This window comes from Myxine glutinosa, chromosome 1, assembly GCF_964187855.1.
Source record: "Myxine glutinosa chromosome 1, kmMyxGlut1.1, whole genome shotgun sequence".
NCBI classification, from domain to species: Eukaryota; Metazoa; Chordata; class Myxini; order Myxiniformes; family Myxinidae; genus Myxine; species Myxine glutinosa.
Window position 1 is genome coordinate 175,731,860 of NC_136261.1, and position 27,250 is coordinate 175,759,109.

Here is a 27,250-nt window from a genome sequence, read left to right on the forward strand (position 1 = left end):
TACATACAGTGCATTCAGAAAGTCTTCAGACCCATTCACTTTTTTCACATTTTGTTACGTTGCAGCCTCATGCTGAAATTATTTAAATTCATTTTTTCCCTCATCAATCTCCACTCAATACCCCATAATGACAAAGAGAAAACAGGATTTTAGAAAGTTTTGCAAATTTATTTAAAAGAAAAAACTGAAATATCACATTTACATAAGTATTCAGACCCTTTGCTATGACACTTGAAATTTAGGTCAGGTGCCTCCCATTTCTCTTGATCATCTTTGAGATGTTTCTACACCTTGATTGGAGTCCACCTGTGGTAAATTCAATTGATTGGACATGATTTGGAAAGGCACACACCTGTCTATATAAGGTCTCACAGCTGACAATGCATATCAGAGCAAAAACCAAGCCATGCGGTCGAAGGAATTGCCTGCAGAGCTCAGAGACAGGATTGTGTCGAGGCACAGATCTGGGGAAGCCTACAAAAAAATTTCTGCTGCATTGAAGGTTCCCAAGAGCACGGTGCAGTGGCCTCCATAATTCTTACATGGAAGAAGTTTGGAACAACCAGAACTCTTCCTAGAGCTGGCCGCCCGGCCAAACTCAGCAATCGGGGGAGAAGGGCCTTGGTAAGAGAGGTGACAAAGAATCCGATGGTCACTCTGGCTGAGTTCCAGAGATCCTGTGTGGAGATGGGAGAAACTTTCAGAAGGACAACCATCACTGCAACACTCCACCGATCTGGGCTTTATGGCAGAGTGGCCAGACGGAAGCCTCTACTCAGTGAAAGACACATGAAAGCCCGCTTGGAGCTTGCAAAAAAGCACCTAAAGGACTCTCAGACTGTGAGAAACAAGATTCTGTGGTCTGATGAAACCAAGATTGAACTGTTTGGCCTCAATTCAAAGCGTCATGTCTGGAGGAAACCAGGCACCACTCATCACCTGACCAATACCATCCCAACGGTGAAGCATGGTGGTGGCAGCATCATGATGTGGGGGTGTTTTTCAGCAGCAGGGACTGGGGGACTGGTCAGGGTTGAGGGCACAATGAACTGAGCAAAGTACAGAGATATCCTTAATGAAAACCTGAAACAGAGCGCTCAGGACCTCAGACTGGGCCGAAGGTTCACCTTCCAATAGGACAATGACCCGAAGCACACAGCCAAGACAACGCAGCAGTGGCTTAGGGACAACTCTGTGAAGGTCCTTGAGTGGCCCAGCCAGAGCCCTGACTTGAACCCAATCGAACATCTCTGGAGAGACCTGAAAATGGCTGTCCACTGACGGTCCCCATCCAATCTGACAGAGCATGAGAGGATCTGCAGAGAAGAATGGCAGAAAATCCCCAAATCCAGGTGTGCAAAGCTTGTCGCGTCATACCCAAGAAGACTCGAGGCTGTAATCGCGGCCAAAGGTGCTTCAACTAAGTACTGAGTTAAGGGTCTGAATACTTTTGTCAATGTGATATTTCAGTTTTTTCTTTTAAATAAATTTACAAAACTTTCTAAAATCCTGTTTTCTCTTTGTCATTATGGGGTATTGAGTGTAGATCGATGGGGGAAAAAATGAATTTAAACGATTTCAGCATAAGGCTGCAACATAACAAAATGTGAAAAAGTGAAGAAGTCTGAATACTTTCTGAATGCACTGTATATACACACATACATATGCACATACACATATATAGACATATACAAATATACATATACACACATATACATATACACACATGTGCATATACAGATATACATATACACACATATGCATATACAGATATACATTTATACACATATACATATACAGATATACATATTGTTACGTTTGTAGGGGGTAGGTAATGATTACCTTAGAGCAAGGTAGAATTGTATAAGGTTGTGTGCTCCGACTGTTGTGAGGAAGAAGAATTCCCAAGCCCATAAGTAGGAAATTTGTTTAGACCAGATGTCGTGTAAGCACGTATCTTCGGTCCCATCACGAGGGGTGGGGGTATGTTAATTAGTTAGGGATTATGGGTAATTAATCCCCTGTATGTTATGGACTCTTATTTTTCCTCTGTTCCTTATGACAATGCAGCATACACACACAGCAAGAAATCTGGCATTAATGACACTAAATAAAAGTGACCGGAACAAGACATTGAACAATACCGCTGCCAGCACGCACATCACCACATCAAGCAGGCAGGTCCAGGATGCCAGGCGTGCATGAAGAGACAGTCTCTACATGGTGGCAACTGGCTGGACTCGACTCCTCCCCTCTTTGCGCAGAAGAGCTGGTAGCGCAGTTCGTTGACCTCACCAGTCCTAGCAGCTGCACTATACATGCGACAGATGAACTGCTGTACCTTCTCAAATAGTTCTGGGTTGACATCCCATGACTGACCAAGCTGTCTAAACGTCTCCTGGTAGTTTTGACCTCCTGGTAGTGAGCAGCGATTGGTCAGGACACAAAGAGCGATGAGATGGCACCAGCTGATAGGAGCGGACACACAGACATCGTTGGACGACGTCAGAGCCTTGAGTACAAAGGAGTTGGAGGGCAGACATCTTCTCTCTCGTTTCCTGGGTTTGGTGGCGAACGGTCGTGTTCCCGATATTTTGTCTCTTTGGTTCGATCGCTCTCTCCGAACGGGCCTCCATAGCGAACGGTCACATATACGGTGCGCTCTTGAGCGAGGAACATTCATTGAGAACGGTCATGATTTTATATCCCTCTCTGCTTCGGGATTCCACAACGAACAGTCAACGTTCACGAGCCCTCTTGGCTTTCTCCCGGCTTGTGGACCAGAGGTGAACGGTCGTCGATAAGCTCTTGCGTTGGAACATTGGTGACGTGCAGCCACAGTTCATAGCACTCTTGCGTGGGGACATTGGAAGTCTGGACGATCGGTAGGACGAGCGCTGCTGAGTGAAAGAGGGCGTGCTGAGGCATACTTCCCGCCAGGGCCTGTGCCGCGCCTGGATTGCACGCTCAGGGCCTGGACGAATCCCGACGGGGTTCAGGAGACGCTCAGAGCTAAGTGCCACGAAACAAACACGCATTTATTTTTACCTTTATTTTTCCCTTTGTGTGTATAAGGGTCTGTCTGGGGAAGTTCCGTTGAGGTATCATAGTTTTTATCGTGTATTATTTGGTTACTGTCATTTCTTCAATAAAGACGGTATTTTTGTACATTTTAAATCCTGTGTCCGCTTTGAGTTAATTATCGCAGATGCAAAGATGTCTGGTGGAAGCCGTCCAGGTAAGTTCGTCATTCTCCTTTCCCTCGCATGTAAAGGTCCGCCATTGATTGAACGCCTCGGAGTTAAAACTCGTTTGGTCATCTGTCGCCCTGCTATACATACACATATATATATATACAGTCATGTGAAAAAGTAAGTACACCCCATGTAAAGTTTTGACTTTTTCAACATATTTCAACATACAGCTATTTGATCTTCATTTCAACAATATTGATAGATAAAGGTGATATAATATAACAAATATCATGAAACATTTACATTTTGTAGTCCATTGTATAATTTAAATAAACATAAATGCAAATTTCGCATGTGGAAAAAGTAAGTACACCCTTGGATCTAATAGGTGGTATTGCACCCTTTGGCCGAAACAACCTCAAGTAGGCGTTTCTTATAACTGTCTACCAGTCTCTGACATCGACTGGGAGAAATTTTGCCCACTCCTCCATGCAGAATTCTTTCAGCTGTGCGATGTTTGAGGGGTTTCTTGCATGCACAGCCGGTTTCAAATCCCCCCACAACATCTCGATGGGATTTAGATCCGGGCTTTGACTTGGCCATTCCAGAACCCTTAATTTCTTTCTTTTCAGCCATTCCTTGGTGGATTTACTGGTATGTTTAGTGTCATTGTCATGTTGCAAGGTCCACCTTCGGTTGAGCTTCAACCTTCCTACAGATGGCCTCACATTATCCTCAAGCACCCTCTGGTACAATGAAGAATTCATAGTGGATTCTATGATGGTGAGCTGCCTTGGCCCTGATGCAGCAAAGCTGCCCCAAACCATAATATTTCCACCACCATGCTTTTCAGTTGGTATCAGGTTCAAGTGGTCAAATGCTGTCTTTGGTTTTCGCCAAACATGTCTTCTGGTACTGTGGCCAAATAGCTCAACCTTTGACTCATAGGTCCAGAGCACATTGTTCCAGAAGTGCTGGTCTTTGCCTCGGTGTTCATTGGCAAACTTTAGTCTTGCCCCGATGTTCTTTCTGGACAGCAAAGGTTTCCTCCTGGCACACCTCCCATGCAGATCAAATTTGTGCAGCCTCTTTCTAATGGTAGACTCGTGCACTTTGACATCAACAGTGGCAAGAGCTACCTGTAGGTCCCGTGATGACATTCTGGGGTTCTTAGAGACTTCTTTCAGCATCTTGCGGTCTGCTCTCGGGCTGAACTTGCTGGGGTGGCCTGGCCTGAACAAGTTGGCAGTTGTTTGGAATCTTCTCCACTTGTAGATGATATTCCGGACAGTCGAATGATTGATTTCAAATTGTTTGGAGATATTTTTAAATCCCTTCCCAGACTCGAAGGCATCTATAACCTTCTTTCTGAAGGCCTCAGAGAGCTCTTTTGATCTAGGCATGGTGACGTCGCACACTTCAACAACAAAGAGCAAACCAAACTCAATGTCTGAGGTTTAAATAAGACAGGTTCCTCCAAGATCCTCTCTAACGATGTTCTAATCATTTGCACCTGAGCTTATGCACCTGATTCTAATTTTAGGTGTTTGAAGTAGTGATAAATGTAGGGGTGTATTTACTTTTTCCACATGCAAAATTTGCATTTATGTTTATTTAAATTATACAATGGACTACAAAATGTAAATGTTTCATGATATTTGTTATATTATATCACCTTTATCTATCAATATTGTTGAAATGAAGATCAATTAGCTGTATGTTGAAATATGTTGAAAAAGTCAAAACTTTACATGGGGTGTACTTACTTTTTCACGTGACTGTACATACAGATATACATATATACACATATACATGTACAGATATACATATATACACATAATACACATACATATACAGATGTACATACTCGTATATACACATATGCATGTATATATAAATATACACACACGTACAGTGCCTATAGAAAGCCTATACCCCTTTCAAAATGTTCACCTTTTGTTGCCTTACCACCTGGAATTAAGTTGCATTCAATCAGACTCTTCCCACCTTTATTTACACATCGTAACCCACAACTTCCAGGTGAAAAACAAATTCTACAAATTTCAGAAACTTAATTAAAAATGCAAAACCAGAATATCTTGGTTGGATAAGTGTCTGCCCCCTGAGTTAATACTTGGTGGAAGCACCTTTGACAGTAATTACAGCTGTGAGTATGTTGGGATAGGTCTCTACCAACTTTCCACACCTTGATTGGGCAATATTTGCCCATTCTTCTGAACAAAACTGTTCAAGATCAGTCAAATTGAGTGGAAAGTGTTCGTGAATAGCAATCTTCATGTCTTTCCACAGATGATGAATGGGATTTAAGTAAGGGCTTTTGCTGGGCCATTCAAGGACATTTATCGTTTTGTTCCTTAGTGGAGCCTTGGCTGTGTGATTCGGGTCATTGTCATGCTGAAAGATGAACTTCTGTCCCAATTTCAGCTTTCTTGCAAAGGGCAGCAGGCTTTCCTCTTGGATTTTTCTGTATTTTGCTCCATCCATTTTCCCTTCTATCCAGACAAGTGCCCCAGTCCCTGCTGATGAAAAACATCCCCATAACATGATGCTGCCACCATCATGCTTCGCAGTAGGGGATGGTGATCTTTGGGTGATGTGATGTGAAGTGTCGGGTTTGTGCCAAACGTAATATTTTTCATTTAGGCCAAAAAGTTTCATCTTGGTTTCGGCATACCACAAAACTTTTTGCCACATGGCTTCAGAATCTCTAGGAGTGTTTTTGCATACCTCAAACAGGACTCAAGGTGGACCTTTTGGAGTAATGGTTTCCTTCTTGCCACCCTACCGTACAGGCCAGACTTGTGGAGTGCTTGGGATATTGTTGTCTCATGCACACAGTGACCAGTCTTTGCCATAAAGGCAGGTAGCTCTTTCAAAGTTGCCATTGGCCTCTTGATGGCCTGTCTGATCAGTCTCCTCCTTGCTTGTTCATCCAGTTTGGAGGGACGGCCTGATCTAGGCAAGGTCTTGGTGGTACCATACGCCTTCCACTTCTTAATGATTGTATTGACTGTGCTCCAAGGGACATTCAAGGCCTTCAAATATTTTTATACCCATCCCCTGATCTGTGCCTTTCCACAACTTTATCTCGGAGATCTTTTGAAAGCTTCCTCGTGATCACGGTTGAGTCTTTGCTGTGAAATGCACTACCCAGCAGAGGAAACCTACAGGAACAGCTCATTTTATTCTGAAATAATCAGAATCACTACAATTTAACACACATGGAGGCCAATTAACTTGGTGTGTGATTTTGAAGGTGATTGGTTACTCCTGAGCTAATTTGCAATTACTATTATAAGGGGGGGTGGACACTTATCCAACCAAGATATTCAATTTTGTATTTTTAATTAAGTTTCTGAAATTTGTAGAATTTGTTTTTCACTTGGAAGTTGTGGGTTACGATGTGTAAATAAAGGTGGAAAAAGTCCATTTCATTTTAATGCAATTTCATTCCAGGATATAAGGCAACAAAAGATGAAAATTTTGAAAGGGGTTGTAGACTTTCTATAAGCACTGTATATATATATGTTGTGTGTGTGTGTGTGTGTGTGTGTGTGTGTGTGTGTGTGTGTGTGTGTGTGTGTGTGTGTTTTCTGTTTGGTATTTTATCCGCTTCCACCCTCAATCTCTTTTCAAGTGAAAATGAAAGTGTGTTGACAGAAACTTACTGCCTTGTCCACACTCCAGAACTGGTTTGTTCCTTGATGAGCTCAAGCCATATGGGTATATGCAGTATGGTCGTGTTGCCATGTTTTTAAATACGATCTGTAAATAAGCATTTCAAGAAAATTTCACAAGAAATATGGTTGTGATCTTGCAAGCAAGACATGAACAACGATAAAATTAAGTATTTTCCTTTTAATGAGAAAGGCATGTTCGACGGTTGGTCAAAAAATTTATCGGTACCATCATTCAGATATTTTGCAGAAATGTCTTTAGGTTTACTTTAAATCACTTACGGTGATATGATCCCCAATATTGGCCTTGATGACTGGACCCAAAAGACCAAGGTAGGGCTCTTTGGTGACTTCTGTTGTGAAGGAGTTATTGGTGTAACCCACAAACAAAGCTTTCTTGTATCGATGACCAATTCTTCTTGCCCCCTGCTTTACATATTGCCATTTCAGCTCCCTATGCAAGGATGACAATATGTGACAGCAAAACTAGAGTTATATTGATATACCATCAATATTTATATGATATTATTCAATAACATTTGGTTTGGATTTTTAAAAAAGATCCAGCCAAACATTTTAGCTCGTTCATATTGAGGATTACATCTCTAGACCTTGTATATGCATGTTTTTACTAAAATGGGCACTCATGTTGCAAACACAATCAGCGATGTGTACGTGCATTGCATGATAAGGCAGCAACCTAAAGCGACCAATATTTGAACACAGATTTGGTGAAAAGTAAAATACACTGAGTCGTTTTGTGCCGATATAAGTTTCAATAAACCATTAAAGACTCTGGATATGGAAAAGCCAAGTTTGCCTTTTGTTATAGTGCATGCTTGTCACAAACCAATTCACTATAGAAATAGTATTCATTACAAATTTGAAACCAGGCATGCTTCCCTTTTGTGTCAGAGTTGTGTTGAAACAAAAAATAGGGGTAATACCCCTGGGCACTCACTTGGTAGAATAAAGCAGTATACGACACTGGCTAAAGGTATTTTAAACAGGATCACAGTATTTTAAACCAATTTCAATGGTTGCTAGAAGACAGGGCAGTATGTACAATCATACTAACGTAATCATAAGACTTTAAACAAACAAACAAAAAAATACCTATTTTGGGGGCAATCCCCCACCCCCCTCCCCACCCCGTATATTTTCTCAGACCCAAATTTTTCTAATGCCTTGAACAAACATTGGTACATCACGGGTGATGAAGGTTGTGGTCAAGTTTCATTGGAATCGTGTGTGTAGTTTCTGAGAAGAAAGTAAACACCTATTTTGGGGGAAACCCCCCAATCCACCCCCTTAGGGCCCCATTTTTTAAATGCCATGGACAAACTTTGGTACAACACGGGTGGCGAAGGTTGTGGTCAACAAGTTTCATCGAAATTGTGTGTGGAGTCTCAGAAGGAAAAACAAATTTCTATTTTGGGGGTGGGGGGGGGGGTCAAAACTGGATCCACTTTGACCCCTGGTAGACCCCCTCAGAGCCCGATTCGTTTAATGCCGTGAACAAACTTTAGTGGCAACATACCCAATATAATTTGTGCCAAGTTTGGCACAAAAACCCTTTTCCCCCTCGGGCCTTCGAGTCCACGAGGCCGCTCCCCACTTTACACTCGTGGGTGGCGGATTGTTAATGCCTAAGTCACACATAGGCGGATATTTTGGCGACTACCGGCGACTGCCGGTGATCAAGATTTTTCGGCGACCACTGGCGATTTCGGGCGGTTAAATATGGTCAGGCGGCAGTATGGCGACTGCAGGCGGCCACATTGCGACTGCATTGCGACGACGCCCCGAGTGGGATGGCGACTGTTGAAGATCGACGACGACTGCATTGCGGATGCACGGCGGCAGCGTGGCGACAGTCTGGCGGCTAGATTACGACCGATGGCGGATCGCGGCGACTGCATTGGGGCCGGGTGGCGGTTTACTCCGACGTCCGCAAGACTGCAATAAGACCGCCGGCGATTGGAGACGATTCACACAACTTTTTAAATCTTTATTTCTCTATTTTACATTTCACTTTATTCATTTCAATGATGTATGACATGAAGCATAAAGATGTTTGATGTACAATAACAAAGTTAATAAAGATGTATCATTGTAATGTAATAATCAAACTTTTCTGCAGGGAGAGAGAATGGAAATAAAGTCCAACAAATTATTTCCACTGGTCCCAAGTCCCATAAATAAAGTTTCCAAAGGACCAAAGTCCCAAAAATAAAGTTCCCAAAAGTCCCAAGTCCAAACAATAAAGCCATATCCTTGTCGGCACCACAGGACCTCACTCCACGGAGACCCTCACACCATCCTGTCTTGCCATGGAATCGTGGTATGTCGTAATGCAGTCGCCAGGCAGTCGTATCTTTGTCGCCAATGGCCGTAACTCGGCCGCCACTAGTCCTACTGCTGTCGTCGTCAGTCTCCCATAGCCGCAGGGGAGACATGGTAGTTCTTCTGTAGTCGATATGCAGCCGCAACAGTGTCGGCCCGTAGTCGGGAAGATGCCGCAGGAAGGCCGTATGGCATTCGCATCTCTGCCGTGCTAGCTGGTGGGGCGATTGCAGAAGACTATGAGCGACTGGGTTGCGGCCGCTTTACGCTCTTATTACGGATACCGACGACAGCATGGCGGTTCCATCACGACAGCATGGCAGATTTTTTTCGAGTGCGACTGAGCGCGCCGTTTTTAAACATTTAAAAAAATATTTGGCCCCTTTGCGGCTCTTGCCGACTGCAGCCGACCTGGGGAGGATAACCACGACTACAGGCGACCGTCCATTACGGTTTCATTACGATTGTCGGCGGGTGGTGGCGATTTTTCCAGTCGCCAGTAGTCACCGACAAATCTGCCTATGTGTGACTTAGGCATAAACAATTCCAGCCACCACCGCCGTAGCGAGCGTGCAGAAGGGTTTCTGGTCGAATGCCCGAGTACCTTCGATACACACGCCGCCACGAAGACGGGGGCTGAACCTCACACGAGTCACGCTGGTCTGATACGCCCGAGCGGTTTGCGTGTCACGTGACTTGTGCCATTGATTATTATGAACCCGATTGAGCAGTTTTATCTCGTACAATGTGAGGCCAATGGTGGAAAAGACGTATACGGCCAAATGGAAGCAAAGAACACAGGTTTATATATAAATGTACAATGATCAGAGCAAATAAGAGACACAGGGTAGAAACCTAACGTCCTTAACTTGATTCTCCAGACAAGGGCCCTCTCACTCACGCGGGGAAAGGAAGGAAGAGAAGAGAGTGCGCTCCAGCGTGGTCATTTGTGCAGTTCGCCCCGGACAGCTCGTTGGGCGTTACCTTGAGGATGTTGGCGGCACGGGACGTCGGCCTCAGTCGTGCACGCACGGGAATCCGCCAGGCGTGTCCCGATGTTAGCGAGGCAAACACGCACGTGCAGGGATCCCAGGCGGGGAGATCGTTGGAGTCTCGGGTCCCGGGAGAGATCGTCCTGTGAAAGCGCTTATAACAGGGGCAGAGAGACGCAGACTACAAGGAGAGCGATGAAAGCTTCTTTCGTTCGGGGGCAGGGAGAGTTCGTGCTTCGACCTCGAGAGCTCAGAGACAGAGAGCGCGCTGGGAGCTTGGCCACGGAGAGAGAGTCGTGCTTCGGAATCCTGGGACAGAGAGCCAGTTCGGGGGCCCTGGGGCAGGGTTTTATAGCCCCCACCAGAGTCCCACCAGAATGTTCCAAGCACCTCCCCTGGCCACCGTTGCTGGCCACTCCCCTTTAGCTCCCATTGGCTGCTTGCCGCTTACCGGCCACTCCCCTTTAACTCCTCCCTCAGGCCTCCCAGACTTGTTCCAGGCCATAGCACATGGCATTCCAGCCCCAATGAGGCCTCCCCTTACTTACCTGTCTCAACACATACCAACACAGGAAAGGAGACGATGCTTAACATTCAATAAGAAATAACTGAACTAAGCGAGGCTACATGTTGTGGTGCAACTAACTAAAAGGGGGGGGTTTGCCTTTATTCCAAAAACTGCAACACGACCCCCCTCTCTCATCAGACTCGTCCCGAGTCAACCCCAGTCGGAACGACCGGTAGAGTCTGGCATTCAATTTTACTTTTTCTTTTAATGTGACACATAGGTGTAATCCCCCTAACATTTATTCGAACCCATGTGTGCGACATTTTTAACACTAGATATGTCCCTCCTAATGCGTTGAGCAGCTATTCTATCGGACTCACACCCACAACTATCCATGTATTTCCGGAATTTTCAAACTAAACACAGCCGGTGGGCGCATTCGTATATGTGCATGCAGAGAACTTGACCTTTATTAACAATACTACGACCCAGGACCTGTACTTTGGAAAATAATTGGAGGAAAGGAAACCAAGCACTCAATATGGCACTTGCTGCTTGCATCTTGCATCTTCTGTGTGCGGCTAACAAAACCGGCAGGTCCTATCCGGCATACAGGCCATGTGAACCATCAGGGCCATCTAATCTTCACGTCTTCATTCTTGGCACACAATTGCACACAATTTCCTTTTCATTGGCCAGCAGGGCCACTCTCCCGTGCTCCAACTGCGTGGCGTCAGTGCCACTCAAACACGTGGTCCGAAGGTGCAAGGTGAGTTGCAGCAAGGTGCTGCACAGCAGAGGTGCGGGCCACAAGGCTTGTGGTCCATAGATGCAGCAACATGACGTTGACAGCAAGGTGCTGCACAGTTCGGCCTCCAAACGGTCCTGGGGCGGGGAGGGAAGACAAGGCGCAACAAGCAAATGGAAAGGCACACGGTAGCAAGCGAAAAACAAGGTGACCAGGCACCACCATACCTGGTGCGGTGCGAGGGATGCGGTAGAGCGAGCAGAGCAAGCTCGTCCCTAGCCGTCCGTACCCCCCACCGTTGGCTACACTACCCTGGCCCTTCCCTATATTTACAAATTACAAATCCGTCTCTACGTCCTCTCTCCCATATCCCCCTATAAGCCAAATTCGTCTTCCAATCCCTCCCAGGAAGGAAGGGATGGAAAAAAACAACGTCTCACTCACGTCATGATGCGTCTTACTTCCAAACGGCTTACAGAGCCCTGGTGTGAAGATCGTCCTCCTCGGTGAATGGCTGTGGATGGTGTGAAGGGATATCTCACATCCGAACTACACAACTAACATTTACTTTTAAACGACGCAGGGTCGTACCCTGCCAATCAGCCTCTTTAAAATATGTGGTTCTAAGAACCCGAATTCCCATTGCCCACACTGTGGTGCCCTCCGAATTTGGGTCTCACCCAACGAATTTTCGCACTGTGCCCTCGCACAATTTCGGGGCTGGGTCGTGTGGCTCCACCAGCTGGTCTACCTACCTGCGCACATCCGTCACTGAAGCCGCCTCCCGAGCCTGCCTGCTCCTGACGACTACACTAACCGGGGAAGGCCCTCCCTGGAACTTACCCCTTTGATGCCCACCTCGGCATTGGGTAACCCGGGTCCTCCCCTGGGATCCTCGGGCCCCACTCACTCACTACAACTAACCGGCTCCCAGAGCCGACCTGCGGCCTCACCTGGCCGACAAGCTACCAGTGACGGAGTGCCCCAATAACCATACTCACCAATTAAGACACACGCCCAGCCATTCCACCATCTCCTGCACCCTACAAAACACTACTTGCTACTACCCGCACCACAGGTGTCAATATCCATTCAATTTACCTATGCCCTCTACCTGGCTTTACACTACCCACCCCCCCCCCCCCCCCGGGCTTTCACGAATGGGTCCACTCCCCCTCCATTCAATCCTTCGCACCATGCATTCCACACCAATTACTTCCATACCATTTATCTTGTACACCATTTATTTCCACACACCTCAAACACAATTCCATCCACACTACAACACAATTCCGTTTGTTCTCACACACAATGCATCATCAAACACACAGCATCATCTATCTAACTAATTTCCCCTACAACTCGTGCTTCCCTCGTCGTCCCTTTACACTATGCACACCCTTTTCTTCAACAACCACCTAAACTCTCTACGTCCCCTCTACAGTTCAGGTGTCACTACTTAATTCTTGTCCCTAAGGTCTTCTAAATCCCTATCATTATCCTAGCCCTCCCTCGGCAAGCTTCGGTGCCCCATGGAGGCAACCATTGCTGGCCCCTCCATGTGCCTAACACTGCCACCCCCCTAAACTAATGCTCATGGCCCCCCCTGTGGGAGGAATGGTCACACTACCATTCCCCCACGTGGGGTACACTACTCTCAGTCCTCTAAACTATGAGCCCCCGTCTATGGAGGTGCTTTGTTACAGCTCGGCCTCGAAGGGCCGAGCGTTCCATGCGGGTGGTTGGTCGCCTGTATGGGGTATCCGTCCAGCATTGACGATCCGTGGGGGGAGGGATTGATGGGCCAGGGTCCTGGGCTCCATCCCTGCGCGGGGCCTTGCAGTCCCACGCACGATGACCAAACCGGCCTTCACCCGACAAGGTGCGTGGCTCCGAAAATCAAAATCTCCCCTCGAACCCGGCCGACCGCCCCCGCCGCCATACAGCGCCAACCATACAGTGCGGGGGCCGGAGGCACGAATCGTGCACGCCGGTCCTTGTGAAACCGACGTAGCACCGATTCCCTCTGGTCTCCGTGGCACACAACTCACCGGGGCTCACGTACGCTACTCGTCCCGCTAAGCTCTACCCCAGTCGGTGCCGATGCCTGGGACGCATCCTCACCACGTGCGACCCACTCCACACTCACACACCCAGGCGCACACGCGCCCCCCACACACTTCGTTATCGCACAACCAGGCGCACACGCGCCCCCCAAACACTTCGTTATCACACAACCAGGCACACACGCGCCTTTCACACACTCCGGTGTGCACTCTTTCTCACACTCCGGTGCACACTCGGTCATCACACACTCTTTTTCCATGCACTCTGGTGCACACTTTTCTTTTACACTCTCGGCCATCGCACACGCCGGTGCACACTTTTCTTTTACACTCTCGGCCATCGCACACGCCGGTGCACCCTCTTCCCACACACACTCCTGTGTGCATTCTAGCTCACACTCCAGTGCACACTCTTCCTTTACACACTCAGGTGTGCACTCTCTCACACTCCGGTGCACACTCTTCCCACACACACTCCGGTGTGCACTCTCTCTCACCGCACTCCGGTACGAACTCTCTCTCACCGCACTCCTGTACGCACTCTCTCTCACACTCCGTACCATTACCACTCGTACACCGCACAATGGGCCCTTCACGAACACCCGGGTCTCGCCTCTCTCCCAAGCTCGCCGAGCACCCGTTTGCGCCAAACACAATCCCACCATTGTCACTCACCTCGGGGCCCTCCTTCCCCTGCTTCTCCGCCAGCACCTGCAAACTTTTTATGGGGTTAGCAAGCACGGCATCACGGTGTGAACACGAACCTTGCACGCATTCCATCACCTCCTCCCGTGATTCACTCCCTTTTTTTCTGTCTCTCCTGTCTCTTCAACCCCAATTGTTTCTTCTTCTAACTCGACGATCGTCAGCGCCCCTAAAATTTCCTTTTCCCACTCAGCCTTCGCCGGGGCCCCCAAAATTTTCTTTTCCAATTCGACGATCGTCAGCTTCTCTACACCCCGCGTCGCTACTCCCATAGCCCCAGTCAAAATTGGCTGTGCCCTGCTTCAACCCGCTCTCCACGCGTTCTCCGCACCTCTTCACCCAGTCGCGTACCACCGCGACCTCCTTGCTCATCTTACGCCCAATCTCCTCCCCCATATTTTCCGTGTCCCTCTTTAACGCTGCCCTCATCTTTTCCATGTCGCACCTGGATTCCTCCCTCTGAGTATCCATTTTGTTTTCCAACCCATCCTTCATTTCCTTCATGTCATCCCTCATCTTTTACGTGTCTTCACCCGACTTGACCATGTAGGCCCTCATTTGTGCCATAAATAGGCCCCAGTCCCCTGGCACCACGGGCTTGGCCTCCACCGCCACGTGCGAGGCACCGCCATTTTCTTCCCCAACTGCCGCACCCTCTTCAGCTTCCCCTTCGACCAACCCTTCCTGGGCCATTAGTTCTGCTAATGGTCCTCAGTCCTGCTAATGGTCCTCTGCTAATGGTCCTAAAGACGGAAGCCTCTCCTCAGTGAAAGACACATGAAAGCCCGCTTGGAGTTTGCAAAAAAGCACCTAAAGGACTCTCAGACTGTGAGAAACAAGATTCTGTGGTCTGATGAAACAAAGATTGAACTGTTTGGCTTCCGTCTGGCCACTCTGCCATGAAGCCCAGATCCGTGGGGTGTTGCAGTGATGGTTGTCCTTCTGGAAGTTTCTCCCATCTCCACACAGGATCTCTGTAGCTCAGCCAGAGTGACCATCGGGTTCTTGGTCACCTCTCTTACCAAGGCCCTTCTCCCCCGATTGCTCAGTTTGGCCGGGCGGCCAGCTCTAGGAAGAGTCCTGGTTGTTCCAAACTTCTTCCATTTAAGAATTACTAGGGCATGCCCGTACTATATATATATCTAAAATTATATCCCCCCCCTCTATTTACATGAAATGGTTTGGTCCAAAGCGAACGGCTTGCGAGTGGTGACAATCCCCCCCTCTATTTACATGAAATGGTTCGGTCCAAAGCGAACGGCTTCCGGAGTTTGGTAAAGAAATCGCCATCGCGTACACAAACGCGCAGGAAAGCGAATGAATCGCAAATTCGTTTTTATTAGTTGTAAAACATAGTTTAACGCCAACATAGTTTGCAAACGTGAAATAAATGAATACGCTCTCAAATGTGCCATCCGAGGCAGAGTGTGCCCGCCACGTTCGGCACACGCGATCGTTCGCTGCTCTCTGATTGGTTGAATCGTTTTTTGGACATAGCTCGGTAAGTAATTGTCCGATTAATATGAAACCTTGAAAAGGCACATCCTCGGGTCCCCAGCAATATACCTGGCAAGTTTCAAGTATATCGGACCCGTGGTTGTCGAGAAACAGCGGTCACAGACAAACAAACGTACAGACAGACAGACAGACAGAGATTACTGGAATTATAGATAGATGGAGGCCAATGTGCTCTTGGGAACCTTCAATGCAGCAGAAATTTTTTTGTAGGCTTCCCCAGATCTGTGCCTCGACACAATCCTGTCTCTGAGCTCTGCAGGCAGTTCCTTCGACCTCATGGCTTGGTTTTTGCTCTGATATGCATTGTCAGCTGTGAGACCTTATATCGACAGGTGTGTGCCTTTCCAAATCATGTCCAATCAATTGAATTTACCACAGGTGGACTCCAATCAAGGCGTGGAAACATCTCAAAGATGATCAAGAGAAATGGGAGGCACCTGAGCTACATTTCAAGTGTCATAGCAAAGGGTCTGAATACTTATGTCAATGTGATATTTCAGGTTTTTGTTTTTTTTAAATAAATTTGCAAAACTTTCTAAAATCCTGTTTTCTCTTTGTCATTATGGGGTATTGAGTGGAGATTGATTAGGGAAAAAATGAATTTAAACGATTTCAGCATAAGGCTTTAAAACGGCTGTTCACCACCATCTCTTATCTTCCCCAATCCAAAACCTTGATCTTTTCTACCCCCGCTAATTTCACCCCAAATCCACTTTTTTGAGGTGACTTTTGACTTCTTTCCTGGAAGTCCTTGGTGTCCTTGCGTTTTATACCTATCCTGCCTCCCCCCAGGCCCTCTGCCTCCAAAAATATCTCCCGATGTCCCTGCTCTCAAATGTTGTGTTTGTGTGCTTCCTCCCCTTCTCTCCCCATCTTGTCGACCGCTCCCCTTTTTATATACTTTGTTTGCTTGTTTGTTTGATTTGTTTGTTTGATAAATGTTAGCTCTTTCACGAGCCTCGACTCTGTATACAAAAAAAAAGAACAAAGAAAAAAAAAAAAGGCTGCAACATAACAAAATGTGAAAAAAGTGAAGGGGTCTAAATACTTTCTGAATGCAGTACATATATATATACACACAAGTTTCATCGAAATATATATATATATACACACTGTATTTATATACTCGTATATATATCGGCTGATAGGAGAGCCTAGAGGTATGCACACTCACTTATGAGTTGTTTAATCTGGGTTAGGGTCTCAACCCCAGCTATGCACGGTCATCCTGGTGTTTCACATACAGGACAATTCATCGATGTATGTGCTGTCCTTCAGATGGACGCTAAACTGGGCATCCTGTCTGCGGGCATTAGTCGGTGGACATTAAAGATCCCATAGTGCCCCTTATGAAAAGTAGGCGAGCCATCTCCGGCACCCTGGCTAAATTCCAAATTCCTGCTCCAACCTACAGGGGGAACTGCACTAGCGGCACAGCTGCACCCTCAGCAAAATGATGCTATGCACAGCCATGTGATGCATACAAAAAAGGACGAAGGGGAAGGGGTTCCTATGTCAAGTACAAAAGATGTCTCATGATGAGAGATGAATAATTTATTTCAGGTTAATGGATATCAATACTGAATCGGCAGAACTACATTAGACATTAAAATATTGTGAGGATATTTATTAATTTTAGCTGGTGGAGACAGGAAAATGGAATTAAGTGTGGAAATGCTCTGGTAGTTTGTGTTGTACAGAATAACAGAATGTAGGGGATTTGGGACAAAACGGGAGGTTAGGGGGAGGGAGAAGGGGGGATTAAAGGGAATTAACTCCTCTACCTTTGAAGGAAAAATGTACAAATTTCAAATCAATCAATTGTAACTTCTTTTAAAAATAATTTTCAGGTGTAATATCTCCAAGAATGATGAAAAGAGACACTTATCTACTGCTTTTTAGCCGCGTCGCAGACGCTGCTAATAGAGTGCCCTCTGCTGTTGTTGTTGTTCTTCTTGTTCTTCTTCTTCTTGTGGTTGTTCTTGCAGAGAAGACAAAACCTCAAAGCTCCACCCATTCTGGGAACCATAGCTCCACCCATTTTGGGAGAGGCCTCATATAAACAAATATCCACCATTTTATTAACTCGCATAGCTTTGAGGCCTGTTTTGTAGGTCCGTGGTGTCTTCCTCTCTCACACAGTTTTATTTCAAATCAAATTCGATATATCATTTCATTTTTCACAGTCGCTAACATAGTTTTAGACTCGGTTGAAAAAAAACGGGAAAAAAATCCGATGAAAGTTGCCCTTTATAGAACGAAATGAATTCTCAAAGGCCTGTAACTTCAAGTCCATTGAGATATATTTTTTTACCATCACGGCATGGTCAGTCATACACCGCCCGAAATAACAGACGGGAAAATGCCGAGATATATTAAAAATTCGTCCATTTGATGACAATCGTCACGATGAAATATTTAATTTATACGTCGTCACAATAATGTGGAGAGAGGAGCATAGCTTCGTTCACGTGTCGCCACACACGGGAAATTGCCGAGATATATTTTTTTACAATCACGGCATGGTCAGTCATACACCGCCTGAAATAACAGACGGGAAAATGCAGAGATCTATTACAAATTAGTCCATTTGATGACAATCGTCACGATGAAATATTTAATTTATACGTCGTCACAATAATGTGGAGAGAGGAGCATAGCTTCGTTCACGTGTCGCCACACACGGGAAATTGCCGAGATTTTTTTTTTTTAAATCGCGGCATGGTCAGTCATACACCGCCCGAAATAACAGACAGGAAAATGCCGATATATTAAAAATTCGTCCATTTGATAACAATCGTCACGATGAAATATTTAATTTATACGTCGTCACAATAATGTGGAGAGAGGAGCATAGCTTCGTTCACGTGTCGCTACACACGAGAAATTGCCGAGATATATTTTTTTACAATCACGGCATGGTCCGTCATACACCGCCTGAAATAACAGACGGGAAAATGCTGAGATCTATTACAAATTCGTCCATTTGATGACAATCGTCACGATGAAATATTTAATTTATACGTCGTCACAATAATGTGGAGAGAGGAGCATAGCTTCGTTCACGTGTCGCCACACACGGGAAATTGCCGAGATTTTTTTTTTTTAAATCGCGGCATGGTCAGTCATACACCGCCCGAAATAACAGACAGGAAAATGCCGAGATATATTAAAAATTCGTCCATTTGATGACAATCGTCACGATGAAATATTTAATTTATACGTCGTCACAATAATGTGGAGAGAGGAGCATAGCTTCGTTCACGTGTCGCCACACACGGGAAATTGCCGAGATATATATTTTTTAAATCGCGGCATGGTCAGTCATACACCGCCTGAAATAACAGACGGGAAAATGCCGAGATATATTAAAAATTCGACGCCACACACGGGAAATTGCCGAGATATATTTTCACTTTGCACAAAAATAACATCAAGTAATCGAATCAATAGGAATGTCCTATGCCTATAACATCGACGTTATAGGCACAGCTGCATCTCGGCATTGTGTAACATCGACGCGGCTTTTGTTTTAATTAAAACTTTTTGTACTTGTTTCGCTTGTTGAAGACATCAGTGCCATTTTTTAAATCCTGAACCTGCCGCTACTGAGTGGATTAAGGGTCTGGTCTACCCTGGATACAGAAGATCGGCCTACATTTCAGATCGCTGTCATTCAAATCGCAAATTCAAGTGTAGTGTAAACAGATCAAACTAGAACGTCACTCAGTATAGAGCAAACCTCCGCCTGGTGAACAGGTTACGTTTTGTATTCCAATGATAGGCCGGATCTGGATTCGGACCTGAACCAAAATCGAATCGGCTTGTTCTTGTTTCTTGTCACTTACCCAACTCATTCACCAAGTTTTGTCATAAGTCGTCAACAACTTTTTGAAATATTTTGCTATATATCATTTTTGGCCCTGTCACTCAATGGTGGAGAATCGCTTTAAAAATTATAAAATTCTCGTACCCGCATCCAGATCCAGATCTTCACCAAAATTGAATAACTTCTTCCTCGTCACACACACAACATGTCCACCAAGTTTTGTCCAATATCCATCCATAACGTTTTGAGATACCCTGCTCTCAGACAAAAAGACAGACAGACAGGGGTGAAAACATAACCTCCGTGCACCTTAGGTAGCGAAGGTACTAACATATACTGCACGAGCGGAAAGCCCATGCAGGCATTCCCCAGAACCTTTCAAGCACATCGACATAACTTCTTGCATTTAAAATTTTGTTGCTTAGAATTGAATGCGCTAAATATAAATGGGATTCCCTTCTTTTTATATTTACGAGTGGGATAACTTTACAAAACGTCCAATTTGGCAACATCCAGGGGGTATCCATTACCCATAAGACCTAACGCATAATGTGCAAAGGCTGAATGGAATGTCGAGTGCTGCTGGTAAATCCTGGGTTTCCCAACCTCCCTTCCCTCCACCACTCCTATGGTTCCTGCTTGCCCTTCTGCTGTTCACTCGACCCCCATTACCCAAGAAAGATGGAAATTGAATGCTCCAGCAAACACAATGCAGTTGGACAATTTTACATGCATTGCTGGGTAACCACAATATGTTGGGAAATCAACCACTCAAATGGTATATCACTGGTAATGACCGACCATAGAAGTAAAAAATTACATCCCTGCTCGAACATTATTTAAATCTATAAATAACCCATAATGCAGGTGTCTCTGGATGGTTTTAAGGCTTATGACTTATGTGATATGTTATGCATTGTCATTATAGATGTTGTGCCTTTATCATAAGGGTATGTACGTACGTAACTGGTTTACATAGCCTCTAATCTATATATATAAAACACAGTTTGTGTGTGTGTGTGTGTGTGTGTGTGTGTGTGTGTGTGTGTGTGTGTGTGTGTGTGTGTGTGTGTGTGTGTGTGTGTGTGTGTGTAATGTTACCGATAGACTCCTAAACGGAGAGGCTTACATGCTTGATATTTGGCATAGACATGGCCATTGAGCCTGGGACGAACATGGCCGAACTCAAAATATTTGACGATCCATATTTTTTATTCATATTTACCTCAGCGCATTTCAGCGAAGTACCCGCTAATCTCAGCCGGTTCCAGAGCAGCTCGCTGATTCGCTCAGAGCGATCACGTGATGTTCCATTACCGCCGCCAGACTGATTCGCTCAGAGCGATCACGTGATGTTCCATCCCGTCACACGTCACACGTTTTTTCACCTTTTATGCAATCGTGTTTTGTATCGATTTTGTGCGATATGAATTAAATGTCTTTGAAACAGCTGTGAAACGTCTTTCCACAACCCTTCCGTAACCGATTGGAGCAGTTTATTGCCGCATAAAACGAGATCGGCGAAGCGAGTTGGTCAAGTCGTGCTGACCAAGATGGCGACACGGCGGCTTCACTTTTCACGGAGTATGAGCGTTCTATATATTTTCAATTCAGTGCGCCCGTGATTTGTGGCATAGATATGACCATTGGGCCTTCACGGTGTAATTTGTGCGAGGCTTTTGTCCGAGTGAGCTTGAGTCGAGAGGGCGAATGTACGGGTTGGGAATGTACGGGTCTCCCTTCCTCCGCCCGGCAACGCCGGTACTGGAGGACGTCACAGGATCGGTGTCTCCAAAATCCGCTTCGTGCTGTTGCGAATATGCAGGACTATGTCCGATTGTTGTGCTGCTCTCCGACCATGAGAACTGCAACGTCATTGTTGACTGGCCATCCCCTTCCCTCCCCCTTCCCCCTCCCCCCTCCGTCCCCCCTTCCCTTCCCCCTCCACCCTACCCCCTCCCCTCCCTTTTCCCCCTCCCCTCCCCCACCCTTCTCCCCTCCCCCCCTCTTCTCCCCTCCCCCCCCCGTTCCCCTCCCCTCCCCTCCCCCCCTCCCCTCCCCTCCCCTCCCCTCCCCCTCCCCCCTCCACTCCCCCGCCCAGCAATGCGGGTACTTCTGCCGGGTCCCCCCTCCCCCCTTCCCTCCCCCTCCCCCTCCCCCCCCTCCTCCCACCCCTCCCCCCTCCCATCCCTCACCCTCCCCATCCCCCCCTCTTCCCTCCCCCCTCCCCCTCCCCTCCCCCCTCGGCCCCTCACCCCTTCCCCCTCCCTGCTCCCCTCCTCCCCTCCTCCCCTCCCACCCCCTCCCATCCCTCACCCGCCCCATCCCCCCCTCTTCTCCCCTCTCCCCTCCCCCTCCCACTCTTCTCCCCTCCCCCCGTTCCCCTCCCCTCCCCTCCCCCCCGTTCCCCCCCCCTCCCCTCCCCCGCCCGGCAATGCCGGGTACTTCTGCTAGTGACTTATAAACATCACATTTGAAGATTTGAACTTGACTTTTGACCCTGCAGTTCATATTTTGGTTACTAGTCATAACCAGTTATAAAAAATAATAAAAAATAGTTGTAAAAATTATTTAAAATATTACATAAAAAATAAATATAAATTAAAAAATTAAATATAAAAAAATTAAAAATAATAAATAAATGATAAATAAATAATAAATAAATAAATAAATATAAAAAATTAATAGTTATAAAAGAGTTAGGAGATTCACGAGCAATGTCTGTGTGTTCATTTTAACAACCAAATGCATACTTTAAACAGAAAACCAAAAATCAGTATTCTCAATCAATTTTAACCTGTTTACTTTAGAGATCAAATGTTTATCTCTTTGGGCAAATAAATAGACGATCGCATTTGGTCCATTTATCGATATAAATCGAACCACTCACACGTTTGCAAAATTTGATATTTACTTTTGTCACCGAATGTTGATGGAGGTTGTGTTTTCACCCGAGTTTGTCTGTTCGTCTATCTGTCTTTCTGTTTATCTGTGAGGACGATATCTCAAAAGGTTATGGACGGATTCGGTCGAAACTTGGTGGACAAGTTGGGTGTGGGACAAAGAAGAGTGGGTTCTATTTTGGTGAAGATCTCTATCCGGATTCGGAAACGATAATTTTTATAATTAATCGAAGTGAGACTTCTCCATCGATAAATAGAGCCAAAACGATATATGGCATGATATCTCAAAAGGTTGTGGATGGATTATGACAAAACTTGCTGGATGAGTTGGTTAGGCGACAAGAACAAGCCGATTAGATGTTGATTCAGGTCAGCAGATCCGGCCTATCAGTGATATACAAAATGCAAACCACTCAGCGTGGTGGAGGTATGCGCTCTACGAGAGCCGTTCTAGTTTAGACAGTGAATGTCATGAGAAATGTGTGAAATACCCAAGAATAATTGCCTGGGATATTAACAAGGAATCTCCATTAGGCTAAGGACTTAACTAATTAGCACTTTTATGTCTGGGCACCCACTTTTTTCCCCTGCTGTTTAATGCTATCAACTTCCAAATCATCAAAGAACACTTAGAAATTGAGACACTCTTCTCTTTCTTATATCAATTATCTGCAGTTGCACTGACAATCTCTTCACATAAATTTGCCGAGCTATTCAGGGCAAACATTTGGAATTTAACATGTATGCTCTTAGGAAAGATACCATGGATACTTTAATATCCATGAGCTATTGCTCTCAGAAGGACACTCAGCTTAAGACATCTATCCGATGGATGACACATTTTCTGACTCAACGCCTTGCCTGAGAATCAGCAATCCAACAGTTTATAGTCAGGCCGAGAATGGAACAGCTGACTGAGCAACTTTAGGTCACTTGTAAGGGACACCTACTTCGTTAGAGTGTCCATGCTAAGTACAATGGAAAAAGTAGACTTCATCGTGAAGGCGTTGAACGTTGATCAAAGTATCTCTTCCATGAGACTTGATTTTGTATTCAAGAAAGTATATCTAGAAAAACATTTTTCTTAAAATACTGTCATGTTCCTAGGGATTAAAATCCTCCAAAGAAACAGATAGCCGGACGAGCTTACACTCCGAGGAGTTCAGTCAAAAATGACGGTGTTCTTTACACGCGAGGGAAAGGAGAATGACGGACTTACCTTCACGGGTCCCACCGGACATCTTTGAACCTGCGATAATCAACCCAAACAGACACGGATTCAAAATGTACAAAAATACTGGCTTTATTGAAGAAATGCCGGTAACACAGAATGCACGATAAAATAAGATTCCTAAATGGGACGTCCCCACATAGACCCGTATACAGACAAAGGGAAAAATAAAGGTGAAAATAAGTGTGTGTGTTTCTCAACTAGGCACTTAGCTCTGAGCATCTCCTGAACCCCGTCGGGAATCGTCCAGGCCCTGAGCGTGCAATCCGGGCGCGGCACAGGCCCTGGCGGGAAGTAGGCCTCAGCACACCTTCGTTCACGGGAGACGCACTCCTCGGTCCGCAGTTCGCTCACTCCTGGCTCTGTGCGCGAAGCGAGCAGGCCCCGCCCGCTCGGTCGCTCCAGCCGCGCTTGACCTCACAATCGTTGAGACCTCCAATGTCCCTGCCGACAGAGCGCTATGAACTGTGACTCCTCGGTCCGCAGTTCGCTCACTCCTGGCTCTGTGCGCGAAGCGAGCAGGCCCCGCCCGCTCGGTCGCTCCAGCCGCGCTTGACCTCACAATCGTTGAGACCTCCAATGTCCCTGCCGACAGAGCGCTATGAACTGTGACTGCACGGCACCAATGTTCCAACGCAAGAGCTTATCGGCGACTGTTCACCTCTGGTCCACAAGCCGAGAGAAAGCCAAGAGAGAAAATGTTTGTCCGTTCCTTATGAAATCCCGAAGCAGAGAGAGAAAATCATCGGTGGTTGAATGTCCTGTTTCCGGTTAGCTTTTATTTAGTGTCTTTTAATGCGCTATTGCCTGTGTGTGTTGCATTGTCATAAGTAACAGAGGAAAAATAACAGAGGCAATTACATACAGGGGATTTACCATTAATCCCTAACTAATTAACATAACCCCACCCTTCCCATGGGGACACTTATACACTTACACGACATCCGGTCTAAACGGATCCCTACTTATGGTACATGGGGTTTCTTCTTCTTCATCGTGACATACGGAGCATGGTAATCCATACACTTCTACCTGGACTAAGGTAATCATTGCCTACCCCCCACAAACATAATACTTTTTAAACCTAATTTCCTGGACATCTTAATTCAATTATTTTCTGAAAATCAAGTTTTCAACTGTTATACATCCAGTTCATGTGTTAATCCTTTCATTCAGGTCTTACAAAAAAATGTTTAATTCAAACTTCAAAACTAATACGAGAACCACACTTGATAGAGCGCATACCTCTGCCAGGCTGAACAGTTTATGTTTTGTACCCCACTGATAGGTCATATCTGGATACGGACCTGAACCAAAACCTAATTGGCTTGTTTTTTTCGCCTAACCAACTAATCCATTAACTTTTATTATAATCCATCCACAACTTTGAGATATTGTGCTATATACAGTTGTGGCCTTATCTATCTATAATTCCAGTAATCTCTGTGTGTTTGTTTGTACGTTTGTACGTTTGTACGTTTGTACGTTTGTTTGTTTGTCTGTGACCGCTGTTTCTCGACAACCACGGGTCCGATATACTTTAAACTTGCCAGGTATATTGCTGGGGACCCGAGGATGTGCCTTTTCAAGGTTTGAAATTAATCGGACAAGTACTTACCGAGCTATGGCGATTTAGCCGTTCGCCGTTCGCTTTGGCGTTGCGAATGGACCAAACCATTGCATGTAAATAGAGGGGGGGGGGTTCTGTGGTCGTTGCGAATGGACCAAACCATTCATGTAAATAGAGGGGGGGGGGGTTCTGTGGTCGTTACTGCCACGTGGTTTCAAAGTTTTTTTTTGTTGTTGTTGTTTGCACGCATGTTTTTTTGCACCCACGTACGGGCACGCCCTAGGATGTTTACACACACACACCCCTACACAAATTTTTTTTTTTTTTTTTTTTTTGGCAAGGAACGGGCACCCACGTACGGGCACGTCCTAGCTTATATATAGTACGGGCATGCCCTAGTTACAATCAATGGCGAAGAATCACTTACAATTAAAAAATTCTCGTATCTGGATCTGTATCCGGATATTCACCAAAATCTAATCGCTTCGTTCTTGTCACACCCCCAACTCATTCACCAAGTTTCATCTGAATCCGTCCATTACTTTTTGAGATATGTTGCTGCTATATATCGGTTTTAGCCCGATCACTCAATGATGAAGAATCACCTAAAAACATTCTCTGATCTGGATCCGGATTCGAATGTTCTCCAAAATTGAATCATTTCTTCCTGGTCACACACCCAACCTGCCCACCAAATTCTATCCGAATCTGTCCAGAACTCTGAGATATCCTGCTATGTATCGTTTTTGTCCTTATCGCTCAATGGTGAAGAATCACTTTAAAATTCTACAAGCCGGATCGGGATCTGGATCTTCACCAAAATCGAATAATTTCGGCTCTGTCACATGCCCAACCAGACAGACAGACAGACATAGGTAAAAACATAAGCGTAGTGGCGTACGTAATAATTGATATTCATTCGACAGCCTCGGAAGAGGTCACCGGAGGCATTATGTTTTCTGGTTGTCCGTCGTTCGTATGTGATAGGTTTTCGTTACTGCGATAACTTGAGAATGGCTAAAAAGATCTTAGTCAAACTTGGCCCAGGTATGTATAATGGGGTAAAGATGAACTGATTAGATTTTGGGGTGACAAGGTCAAAGGGCAAAGGTCAGAGGTAATGTTTGGTTGAAAAAATATATACTGTTACCGCGATAACTTGTGAACCAGTGATGGGATTCTGACCAAATTTGGTACACCTATGTAGAATGATGTAAAGATAAAGTGATTAGATTTTGGGGGCAAGAGGTCAAAGGTCAAAGGTCAAATATGTAATGGGTCTATAACTTGGGAACGGCAGAAGTGATATAATTCAAACTTGGTACAGGTATGTATAATGTTGTAGAGATTAAGTGATTAGATTTTGGGATTATAGTTCAAAGGTCAAAGTCTGTAATATGTCTATAACTTTATAACGGCTGAAGTGATCCAATTCAAACTTGGTACAGGTATGTATAATGATGTAAAGATTAGTTTATTAGATTTTGGGGTCAAAGGTCAAAGGTGAAATCTGTAATAGGTATATAACTTGAAAAGGGCTGAAGTGATCTAATTCAAACATAGTACAGGTATGGATGATATTGAAAAGATTAAGTGATTAGATTTTGGGGTCAAAGGTCAAATGTGTAATAGTCTATAACTTGAGAATGGCTGAAGTGATCTAATTCAAACTTGGTGCAGGTATGTATAATGTTGTAAAGATTAAGTGATTCCATTTTGGGGTCAAAGGTCAAATCTGTAATCGGTCTATAACTTGAGAACGGCTGAAGTGATCTAATTCAAACTTGATACGGGTATGTATAATATTGTACAGATTAAGTGAATAGATTTTGGGGTCAAAGGTCAAATATGTAATAGGTGTATTACTTGAAAATGCCTGAAGTGATCCAATTCAAACTTGGTACAGGTTTGTATAATGATGTAAATATTAAATGATTAGAAT

At 45.3% G+C, this 27,250-nt stretch overlaps 1 protein-coding gene across 2 annotated transcripts in view; it reads right to left on the reverse strand.

The window, feature by feature from the left end:
- Window positions 1-27,250, reverse strand: part of LOC137431386 (coagulation factor V) — a 203,202-nt gene that overhangs the window by 124,466 nt on the left and 51,486 nt on the right. For both annotated transcript variants that reach the window (XM_068122667.2, XM_068122658.2), the window contains exons 8-9: window positions 7,175-7,346; window positions 6,884-6,980 (exon numbers count right to left, since the gene is read on the reverse strand). In XM_068122667.2, the coding sequence (XP_067978768.2) occupies window positions 6,884-6,980; window positions 7,175-7,346 (269 nt within the window). The remainder of the gene's footprint in view (window positions 1-6,883; window positions 6,981-7,174; window positions 7,347-27,250) is intronic.